At 34.3% G+C, this 12633-nt stretch overlaps 1 protein-coding gene across 1 annotated transcript in view; it reads right to left on the reverse strand.

Moving 5' to 3' along the window:
* Positions 1 to 12633, reverse strand: part of USH2A (usherin) — an 800507-nt gene that overhangs the window by 211939 nt on the left and 575935 nt on the right. The window contains exon 47 of the mRNA XM_005540847.5: positions 9069 to 9181. Coding sequence (XP_005540904.3) covers positions 9069 to 9181 — 113 coding nt within the window. The remainder of the gene's footprint in view (positions 1 to 9068; positions 9182 to 12633) is intronic.

Raw genomic sequence — 12633 nt, forward strand, 5'->3', positions numbered from 1 at the left:
ATAAACAACTAAACTTCATAGTCAGCCCAGTACCCAGTGAAGCTGTCAGCTGCAGTGTTTGTCATATTTCAATCAAAGCCAGACCCAGCCCGTTATCTTCATCCAGCTCAGTCTCTACATTCTCGAGGACCAGAATTAATGAATTAGCTATTGATTAAATTCCACTCTAGCAAATCCACCAAGACAAATAAATGAACTACTCAGGGCACGTGTAGGCCATGGCCAGACATGTCCGGGCTATCGATCTGTAGTTAGTATTCTTTTGGGATACAGAAGGAGCTGATGATAATATGACAAGTATGGAAAATGCAGTGTAGAAACAGAGCTTGTTTCTGAAGCAGCAGCTTATAAAACTAGAAGGGTCCATTTGATCCTTCTATATTTGTGTGCTATGGCATCTTTGGTTTATATATAAGAGGAAAAACGTGCATAAGGGCTTGTACTGCTGAAGATGTAGTCAAAAACAAGGCATAAGTTAAGGCCAAAGACGAAGATGAGTCGGTACACTGCACACATATAATCAAACAGGCTGGTATGCTATCCGTATGTTATTGAAATATATGAAAGTTAAATTTTACTGACTTCTGAATTTCACCAAAAATAAACAAAGAATCTAATAAATTTATGGCTTCTTAGAAACCAAATCATTTTAAATGCTAGAGAAGTAGACCCCGTCTGCTGATGTTTTTCTGGAAGGATTTCGCATTTCATTTTGCATGTTGCTAATATAAAAGATTTTTAAAAACCAAAATAGAAACATAACTAACAAATATACATTGCCAGAAGTATAACAAAATTAAACAATATGCACACGGGAGGCTAACTGCTTTGGTGTTGGTATAATTTTGATTAATGGCTTGGCAGCCTATACTTGCTCATTAGAGTCTTGCCTTTGGAAAATGTTACTCTGCTACTATGGATCATTTTAAGAAAGGAAAGATTTTACATGCCAATATTTGGTTATGAACGATTTATATCAAGTTTTTGTTAGGCTTCTGATGGGGGGCGGGGAGGGGAAGGAAAGCTGCCAAAGGCATTGGAAGAAAGAAAACTGTGGTGGAAGGGGACTTCCCATGCAGGCCAATATGGAATAAGCCCATTAAAGCTTCTCTCTCCCACTGATTACAACTCAAAATCTGCACAAATTATGAAAAGTAATTATCTGAGGACTCCGAAAAGTTAACAATTGCAGGCTGATCAGGAGGGGAGCCAAAACTTTAAGAATGAATGTTACGGCCGGGCCGGGAGTAGGGGCTCACGCCTGTAATCCCAGCACTTTGGGAGGCCGAGGCAGGTGGATGACGAGATGAGGAGATTGAGACCATCCTGGCTAACATGGTGAAACCCCGTCTCTACTAAAAATACGAAAAAATTAGCCAGGCGTGGTGGCGGGCACCTGTAATCCCAGCTACTCGGGAGGCTGAGGCAGAAGAATGGCGTGAACCCAGGAGGCGGAGCTTGCAGTGAGCCGAGATCGTGCCATTGCACTCCAGCCTGGGCAACAGAGCAAGGCTCCATCTCAAAAAAATAATGATAGTAATAAAAAAAATAAATAAACAAATAAAAATTAAAAATTTAAAAAAAAAAAAGAATGAATGTTACAGGATGAGTTTCCCATTTTTTCTCCCCCTCCTTTACTTCCCATCTTTTAACCCAAGGGCCCTACCAGTGTGAAACTGTGAACTAAGCAAGCAAAACCCTAGAGAAAGTAAGTTTTTTTCCAGCTAGAGTATCTACAACAAAAAAAGCCTTGCAAGCCAGAGAGTGTAGGGAAAACTCCCATTTTTGTTTTGTTTTGTTTTGTTTTCTCTTCTTTGTTCTGGGCCCTGCTCTAAGAATGATTAGAGTCAAGGAGCCGCACTGCAGCAGCTGTGGCCAAATTGGAATCTAAAGCCCCAAGGGGGAAAAAAATCTTTCAGTCCAGAGAAATCAAGAAATGGGGCCTCTATAGTCCAAAGAATGTGGGAGAAGTCCTTGTTATTTTTTTTTTCTCTAATTCCTCCTACCTCATTGCTTAAGAACAACTCTAGTTATGCAAACCGGGAGGCAGTCTGGGAGGCAAACATTTCAAAAGAAATCATATCATTCTAGCCAAAAATCCAGGAAGGGAAGTCCAAAGGAGCTGGAATGATGGGGGACATTTCAGAGAGAAGAAAGCTAGAAGTTAATTTTATGAATGAACCAACACAAGTCCTGACTGAACTCTAAGCTTCACATTTATGGTTGCCTCACACACACAGACTATGCAAGCAGCACAGTGAGGACTTCGAGATCTGAACTATTACATAATTCCGCAGCCAAATTCCAAATTAGCCATTGTGCAGACACAGAGTAGTAAAGCAAAGTTCATAGCTTTGCTATGTTACTTTATGAAAAAATAGGAACTGACTGTAGTCACTGGCAAAGGAAAACAGAATTTGGAGTCTGAAGCTAACCAGTTGGTAATCTGCTGAAAAAAGTAAACAAGAACTCTAACTTTCTTCAAAGGATTTTAACAGGAGTCAGATTTTTATAACCTAATATTCAAAATGTGAAGAAATCAGTCTAAAAATCACCCAGAATTACACTAAGCAATCGAAAGCTGGAGTGACTATATTAATATTAGACAAAATAAACTTAAGAACAAGGAAATTATCAGGAAGTAAAAGGGCTTATCACATAATGATAAAAGGGCCAGTTTATCAAGACATAACAATCCTAAACATGTATGCCCTTAATAGCAAAACGTCAGAATACATGAAAGAAAGACTAATAGATCTGAAGAAGAAATAGATAAACCCACAGTTATATTTGGAGACTTCAACACTATTCTCACAATAACTGATAAAACAAGGAGGCAGAAATTCAGTAAGTATATAGATGATCTGAACACCACTATCATTGAACTAATTGACATTTACAAAACCCTCTATCTGACAACAGCAGACTGTACCTTCTCCTAAAGTGCATATACATTCACTAAGATAGGTAATATTCCGAGCCCTGAAAAAACTGTAACTAATTTAAAAGAACTGAAATTCTAAAATTACTTTCCTAGATCATAATCAAATTAAACTGGAAACCCAGATAGAAACATATCTGAAAAATCCCAAATACCTGGAAAATAAACAATCCCCTTGTAAATAATCCATGGGTTAAAGAAGTCTCAAGAGAAATTAAAATATGTTTTGAACAAATGAAATGAAATGCAACATTTCAAAATTTGTGAGCTTTACACCGAAGCAGGATGGAGAGGGAAAAAGAAAGGTCTCAAATCAATAATGAAAGTTTTCATCTTTAAGAAACTAGAGAAGGAATAGCAAAGCAAAAGGGAAAAAAATAGAGAGCAGAAATCACTGAAATGGAAAATAGAAAATAATATAGATGATATAGAAAATAAATAAAACCAAAAATGCTTCTTTGAAAAGATCTACAAAATTGATAAACCTCTAGGCTGACTAGAAAAACAGAGGGCACTTACTGCCGATATCAGAAATGAAAGAGTGTAAATCAGTTCCAACAAATTGTTGTTTGCAGTACAAACATACTACAAACAACTTCCTGCTTATAAATTTGACAAATTTGATTAAATTAACTAATTTTCTGCACCCACAAGATGACAAAACTCACTGGAGAATAAATCGCCAAAATATCATACGTTATTAAGGGAACTGAATTCTGAGTTAAAAAACCTTCCATCAAAGAAAAACTCCAGGCAAATATGGGTTTCACCAGTGAATTTTACCAAGATTTAAGAAATAATAACATTTTTATACAATCTCTTCCACAAAACAGAAAAGAAGGAAATGCTTCCCAAGTTAGTATGAGAGCAGAAATTACCATGATACCCAATCCAGGCAAAGGTATTACAAGAAAATCAAACACAGCCCAATATATTTTATGAACACAGATGAACATTTTCTATAAGATAATAGTATATTGCATCCCCCAATATATAAAGAAGAAAATATAACACAACCAAATTGTGGTTATCCAGAGAATACAGGCTAGTTCAATAATTTAAAATCAGTAAATATAATTGATTATAGTACAAATTTAAAATGTCAAAAAAGCGTTTGACAAAATTCCATGTCCATTTATAACAAAAACTGTCAGCAAATAAAAAGGTAAGTTCTTCAACCTGATAAAAGGCATTGCCAAAAATTTCATACATAACATCACATCTAAGGGTAAAATACTGAAAGTTTTCTTTCAAAGATTGGGAACAAATCAAGGATGTGCTCTTATTACATTATTAAACTATCCAGTGCAATAAGGGCAGGAAAAAGAAATAAAAGACATACTGATTGGAAAGGAAAAAAATAAACAGTTTCTCTTTGCAGAAGATCTATATAGACTAGGGAATTACAAAAAACTCTTAAGACTTATAAGGAGTCTAGCAAGGTTGCTGGATGTAAGCTCACTATTCCAAAATTAATTGTGTTTCTACACACTGGAAACTAACAATTGGATTTAAATTTGTTCTAAAGAAACATTAATAATGGCACCCCCCCTAAATAAATAATTAGGTATAAATTTAATAAAATATGTTCAGTATTTGCATACTGGATTATACAAAACACTGATAAAATAAAGGAGAGAGGATGCAAATAAATGAGCAACAGTGTGTTCACGAACCAGAACATTTGATATTGTTAAGATGTCAATTCTCTACCAATTGATCCACAAATTCAATGCAATTCTAATCAAAATCACATGTTTTATAGATATCAATGACCTGTTTCTGAAATGTATATGGACAGGCAAAGTAGTGAGAAAGGCCAAAATGATTTTTATAAAGGTCAAAGTTGGAGGACTAATACAATGTGATTTGACAGCTTACTGTAGAGCTACAGTAATCAAGATTGTGCGATATTGGTATAGGCATACATATTGATAAACTGAACTTAAAAGAGTCCAAAACTGGCCTACAGAACATGTTTAAATTGATTTTTGACAAAAATCTAAAAATATTGGATAAAGAAAAGATAATCTTTCCAAAAATTTTGCTGAAACTATTAAATACTTACATGCCAAAAAATTAACCTTGACCCATGCCTCAGTGTGTACAAAAATTAATACAAAACCAATCGTATATATAATTCAACATGTAAACATATAAATGTTTTAGGAAATAGACAAGAGAAAGTCTCTGTGACCTTGACTCAGGTAGAGTTCTTAGATAAAATACCAGATGCACAAACCATAAAGGAAAAAGTAACAAATCTAACTCTTGAAATTTAAAACTCTTTCTCTTAAAAACACACAAATAATATAATTGAAGACAAATCATAGGGTAGAGAAAAAATATTCGTAAATCACATATGTGACAAAAAACTCAAATCCAAAATATATTTTAAAAATTCTCAAAACTCAGAAAATAAGAAAACAAAGAATCTAATTAACAAATTAGCAAAAAATTTGGAGATGCCATTTCCCAGAGTAAACAAATGCCAAAGTGCATGCAAAAAACAATTGCAAAGCTTATCGGTATCATTAGTCATCAGGGAAAATGCAACTTAAGCCCATAATAACACACAACTAAACATCTATTAAATGACTATTTAAAAAATAAGAGGAAAACACCTCATATTATCTCAAGTTCTAGAAAAATGAAGAGCAACTTGAACTCTCATACAATGCTAGTAGGAATGAAAGACGTTACAGTCACTTTGTAAATCAGTCTAGCAGTTTCTTTATGACTCAGCCATCCAACTCCTGGGTATTTGCCCAAATGAAATGAAAATATATATTTACACAAAAACCTGTATTTAGATGTTTTATAGCAACTTTAATCTTGGTCACGGAGAACTGAAAACTATCCAAACTGTGCACGAACTGTAGAACTTTCACATAATGTAAACTTAGCAACAAAAACTGACAACTACTAGTATGTATACAACTACTAGTATGTATACAATAAGATGGACAAATCTTAAATGCATTATGCTAAGTAAAAGAAGCCCTTTGAATGGCTACATATTATATGACCCTTTTACATGACAACATGGAAAAGGCAGAATTATATAGACCAAAACATGGTAGTGTTTGCTTAGTTTTAGGAAGGGTAGAAGAGGGGTTAGCAATAAAGGAGCCCGACATCATGATGCTGTTTTATATCTTGATTGTGGTAGTGTCTGTTCTTCCTGGTAGCTCTTTGGATGGGCTTTTTAAACATGGTACTCTGCAATTTCCTGATAATATCCCTTTATATGTAATCATATTTTAGTCATATTGTTGGTATTTGGGGAATCTTTTGATCTGCACAATAGTACATTGGTTCTGGGATATTTTCTTGTCTTTTTTTAATTTTCTCCCTCTTTTCCTTTGATTCTCTGTCGAAGCTCTTATTATTCAAATATTAGACTTCCTAGATGCTTTCTATTATTTTTTTCTTTCTCTCTCTCTCTCTCTTAAATCTTTGTGTTTCATTGCACTTTCAAAGACATTCCCTTGAACTTTCTTTGAAAGTTTCAATTCAGCTTTTCACTCTTTTAATTTCCATGAGGTTTTATCCACTTTTTTTTTTTAATATGCTCCTTCCGTTTTATGGTTAGAGAATCTTCTTTTATCTGTCTGAGGTTATAATTTTTTTTCCTCACCTGCAATGTCTCTGAATCTATTGTATCATGTCTTTTGTTTATTTTGGTCCCCTTTTTATATTTAAGAGTGTTGCACCAAATAAAAAAAAAAAAAAAAAAAGAAAGGCTGACTAAAAGCTTTATAGGTAGGTGACCCTTGTTGATTGGCATACTTCCCTATCGCGTGACCAGGGAGCAAGTTGTTTTCACTGTTAGGGATCCCTATATGCTATTGTCTGGAGGTATTTTATTTGGATTATTCATTTTTTTCTAGAAAAGAATGTTCAGTTTCCTATCTGGAGGTGTTTATGACTTGGCTACTTGCTCCTGAGGACAGAAGTGGGAAAATTAGCCAAAAATTGCACTATTCAGGTTGTGGTCTCACTTTATCACTGTTTTTACTTCTGCATCTCATCTCAGCTCCCCTGTGCCTAGTAGCCCTCAGTTTCTCCAGAGAATAAATGTCTAATCTCCTAGTCGGTGGACTTTGTCATGTGGAGGAAGAGAAATAGACCCCTGGATGCACAGCAAAGAGGCAAGAGACCTGGGATTCCAAACACTTCTTTGTTAACAGTTGTGTCTTGCTCTACGATTTCAGCTTTAAACCTTACCCTCCCTCCTCCTCTTTACATCCTTAAAACTTCTAAGTGCCCAGCCTCTCCAGTTCTCTGTGGAAAAAACAGTTTGTTTCCTGTCATTATTCTCTTTCGTCAACCAATATTTTGGTTGTAAATTTCTCCACTGTATTAAATCATTTGCCTCTTTCTGACAAATATTGCTTACAAAATCATGTTGCAATCTCTTTTCTGTTGTTGTCTCCTCTCTCACTTTCCTTGTTCTTGTTGTATAATACTCTCTTTAATGTTTTTGCCATCAATTTAATGTATTTGGATACAAGCAGCTTTTAATAGCAACTAAAAATATTTGTCCTGTTATTATGTGTAATAATCTTCTTAAAGGAAAAAAAAATCATAGAGACACAGTCACATTTGTTCCATTTCTTATAAAGCTTAGGTATTATTTTTAGTTATAAATAAATATGTATTATGAGGCATATTCTGTTAGGTCATTCACATGGGCTTGAGTCATGGGGATGCCAGTAGACAAGAATTTGAAAACATCCACCCACCTAACTATAATTCTTTCTTGAGCTTTTCAAGACTGAACTCAAATGTCACATCTTCCATGATGCCTTCACTGACAATTCTGGGTAAAGTTTGCTATTTTTCTGTTTATGTTCTTCTTGCACATCATAAACCTCATATTATAGTGTTTTTCACATTGTTCTATAAACATTTATTTAGGGGAGTATCTTCCACAGTATACTGGAACTTTGCAAATTTAGAATCATGTCTTATGCTCTTTTGTATTACTTTTGCCTTCTATATTATTATGGCCACAGATGTGTTTGCTAAAAGAATAAAGGTCTCTAATGCCCATTTATGTGACTATTTCCTTCCTGCATAGTAGACAATACTGTGAATAGGTTGAGAGATATCTGCTGGGGGGATTATAAACTAATTAGTATGTCAAAAATTAGATCATTATCTATCACGTGTTTGAGAGAAGATATACTCAAGGAGACAAGATATGATTATTGCCAAGAACAGCTAACAGTCCTGTTAGTTGGGTTTTTCTAATTATTTTAACCATCGGTTGCCAAAACCAGTGCTATTTTTTTTTTAACCGATTTAAGATCTGGAAATTTCAACATGCCATAGAGGAATCCTTCAGAATTGAAACATTAATAATAGACTGATTATTTCAGTGTGTGTGTGTTTGTGTGTGTGTGTGTTGTTTGTATGTATAGGTGAGGGTGATTCATTTGGCTTAAGCAAAAAGTATAATGTGAAAGCACTAAGATTTCTTTTCCCAGCCTCAAGTTGATACAAACAGATGAACAATTTACTATCTTATTTTCAGCTTTGGAAACAACACCAAATATTATTATTATTGTTGTTACTAATTATGAATTATAAAGAGACTCTCTTTCAAACTATGGTCATTTCTCAGCAACAAAAGAATAAAGAAAAATAAAGTGATTCTACAAAGAAGCTGACAAAATTGATAATGGTTATCTAAACATTATCTGCCCTATTAATTTTACAGATTTCTATCTTTAGGGCACTCTGATGTATATAAATCAGTTTTTTTTTTAACCAAAAAGATTAAGTTAGAAGGTAGTCATTACAATTAAGCGTGTATTATGCTTTGCAAAAGGATTCACTAAAGGACACATTCAAATAAGGAGACATGTATTTCCAGTATTTGTTTACAGGTTACTAAATAAAAAATCTGAGGCTGGGCAATCAGGGAAATTAAAGGTTAAATGTCATTGGAAGTCCAGTGAAGATTAACATCTGTGAAATAATATCAAAAATTTGATTTACACACATAGTTGTAAGAACCCATTAAATGAGATTGTCATGGCTGAGAGGATACCTTTGGTTTTTATTTTCATTTCTTCTGATCAGAGTTCCTTAGATTAACTGACACAAAATTTTTTACCTTGAAGTGATGCCACGAATTGTGGGTGTTGGTATATCACTTGGAGTATCTTCCACAGTGGTGATTTGCGTTCCATTGCTTTTCACACAGGCATATATTGTGCAGACTTCAACCTGCAAACATTAGTTTAGAAAAAAATAAATGCAACTATTTTTGAAATACGTACTAACAATAGTCTGAATCCCACCTTCCCTCATTTCACATGAATCTCTTATAGTTCTCTATAACATCTTGAGGTTAAATCAATATTCATTTTTGATGTTAACTGACTCCAAAGGAATGAACTCAGAGGAGGGTACAGAAGTGGGATCAAGACAATTGATTTAGTGATGGGAATGGTGATGTTTACTCTCTGGTTTCAACTATTCAGAAAGAGAAAGATACATTAATCTACTCAGAGCATAGTCAAGGAATGGAAGATGCCCAAGTGACAGTTTGCAAACATAATAGGTTATCACTGCTTACTGTTCTCTAAATCTATAAGTAGTGTAATGATGATATCTTCTGGAAGTCTTGACACTGTAAAACAAATAGCCTAAATGCTAATGTCTAGTGGAAGAAAAATGAGGCCTAGAGAAGCCTTCCAATATGGCTGAGGTATTTTATATCCATTTATTCCAGATGCAATTGTATTTTTACCTTAATCACAGCAGAAAATCATCATTCATCCCTTTAATTCTGCCACCTAATCTGAATAAAAACTGAGGAGAGTGGAATAACTGAAGATTAGAAATGGGGTTCATCAAGCATTAGTAACACAAAAGGAACGCATTAACCAAGAGGGAAGAGAGAGAGATGAATATACAAAAGATTGGGAACATCTACAAATCAATATTATTTTGCTCTCAATTAAAGGATAAACCTAAGAGGAACTGTACTTTATACAGTGCTAATTTACTTTGAGTATCTAATACATAAATGGAGAAGGCAAGCTAGGTGCTAATGAATCTTAAACACTAATTCTGAGCTTCTATGTGAAACAATTATCTGATTGTTCCTTTGATGGTTGAAGAAAGGCAAATGGGATTCTTGTACTTAGTAGATATGCTATTTTATTACTAGTGTACCTAAATGTTAGTTGAGGGATATGTTCATAATGCTGTATGAGTTGTGTTACTTGTTGATGCCATATTGTCTTTTGAGGTATTAATAATGGATATTTAAAAACTATCAAGGGTGTACATTCTAAGCATGTCCAATTAACTCTGAAATAAAGGCAGATGAACTTAAAATATAATGCTGTAATATAATTAATGAAAATGAACTTTATACATATTGGAAAAAATTGATTCTATGATACATAATGAAGTAACTCAGAATCAATTCAACTGAATCTATTATGTAACTAATATGTGCCAAATATTATAATGGAAATAAGCACAAATAATTGTATTGATTCCTCATAACTCCATTTAAACAAATTTGCAGAGAAGAAAGGGAATATGGTCAAGCTGGTAAGATTTAGGATATCTGAGTTGCTCTCCACTGTACCCTATTGGCTTCTCATCTAAATGTTAACATAACTTTAAGCTCTAAACTACTTAGGTATATTCAAATATTTCTCCAGAAAACATTTCGTTTGATTCATTGGTCAAAGGAAAATGACCAATTGCTACTGGTAGTAGCCAGATGATTATATATGTTTTAACCTCAAATGTTAGAGAAATGTGCCAATATTTTTAAATTTTTACTAATGTTAACATTCCAAGTCTCCATTTTGGGACCTATTTCTAGTGCTATAACTATATTGTATAACATGTGAATGAAACACAAATATAAAGCTTACTATATTTATATTAAAAAGAGATAAAACTGAATAAAAATGAAATGATTATTTATTTGTAAAGGGGACATATAAAGGGATTATTCAAAAAGTAGATATTTGGCTGGGTGAAGTGGCTCACACCTGTAATCCCAGCACTTTGGAAAGCTGAGGCAGGTGGATCACCTGAGGTCAGGAGTTTGAGACCAGCCTGGTCAACATGGTGAAACCCTGTCTCTACTAAAAATACACACAAAAAATAACCTGGTGTGGTGGTGGGCACCTGGAATCCCAGGTACTTGGGAGGCTGAGGCATGAGAATTGCTTGATTCCATGAGGCAGAGGTTGCAGTGAGCTGAGATCATGCCAATGCACTTCAACCTGGGTGACAAGAGTGAGACTGTCTCAGAAAAAACAAAAGTAGATACTTGGGTGTGTTATGTGCTTTAAAATCAATAGCTATTTTACAGATGGGCTTAGCATAGAAAGCCTTAATTCTAAAGTATTAGGCATTCCAATTAAATGCTTATTTTAAATGAAACCAAATCACCTTTGACATCATAATGAAAATCACTGAAATTTGATGTTCAAATTTTCAGAAATGCAATAGCTATATCAAGTACAGTATTCTTGGACTGCAAAAAGCTTCACAAAAAATATAGTAATCTGGAATAACAATATCTTAGTCACTAATAACAAAATTCTATTATTGGATTCTACTTTGGTCTTTTGCATCTTCATCTGTTTCCACTCTCTTCAGGCTACCAGAAGAGGAAACTTTATACCTAGTGGTTTGAGTTATTTATACCTGACTCAAACCAGTAGTGGTATAAATAAAGCCTTCCCCATAGAATAGGCCTTAAACACTTTTAAACGTTAACTCTTAATCCAGAGTTAGAGAGCTGAGCTGCACATGCATGCACAGCACACAATGTTCTCACTTCTAGGTTGTATTTCAAGTCTTTATAAAGCAAATGAATAAGGTGTCTTTTGAAAAATGAGCTTTCTCGAACAGGGGTCAAAAGAAGACAATACAGCAAATCCTACATCACCTTCCTGTGTTAGCCTTTTTTATATAGCTATATTTCTAATTTATTTGGAGCTTGATTTCTGTTTTATAATTTGGCCTATGGCCTACCTGCATACATGGACTCACTGTAAGAATCATGAACATAAACATCAGTCCACATATTCCATGCTAAGACATCTCAGGTAGGTTATGGGAATCATGGTGTGCAATGAAAACAAACCACTGCTTAAGAAAATCAGAGAGGACACAAACAAATGGAAAAACATTCCACGCCCATGGATAGGAAGAATAAATGTCATGAAAAGGGCCATATTGTCCAAAGTAATTAACAGATTCAGTGATATTCCCATTAAACTACCATTGACATTCTTCACGAAATTGGAAAAAACTACTTTAAAGTTCATATGGAACCAAAATGAGCCTGTATAGCCACAACAATCATAAGTAAAAAGAACAAGTCTGGAGGCATCACACTACCTGACTTTAGACTATACTACAAGGCCACAGTAACCAAAACAGCATGGTACTGATACAAAAACAGACAAATGGACCAAGGGAACAGAATAGAGACCTCAGAAAGAAGACTGTGCATCTACCACTATCTGATCTTCAACAAAACTGACAAAAACAAGCAGTGGGGAAAGGATTTCCTATTTAATAAATGGTACTGGAAAAACTGGCTACCCATATGCAGAAAATTGAAACTGGGCACCTTCCTTACATCTTATACAGAAAGTAACTCAAGATGGATTAAAGACTTAAATGTAAAGCCC

This window comes from Macaca fascicularis, chromosome 1 (genome assembly GCF_037993035.2).
Source record: "Macaca fascicularis isolate 582-1 chromosome 1, T2T-MFA8v1.1".
Classification (NCBI taxonomy): Eukaryota; Metazoa; Chordata; class Mammalia; order Primates; family Cercopithecidae; genus Macaca; species Macaca fascicularis.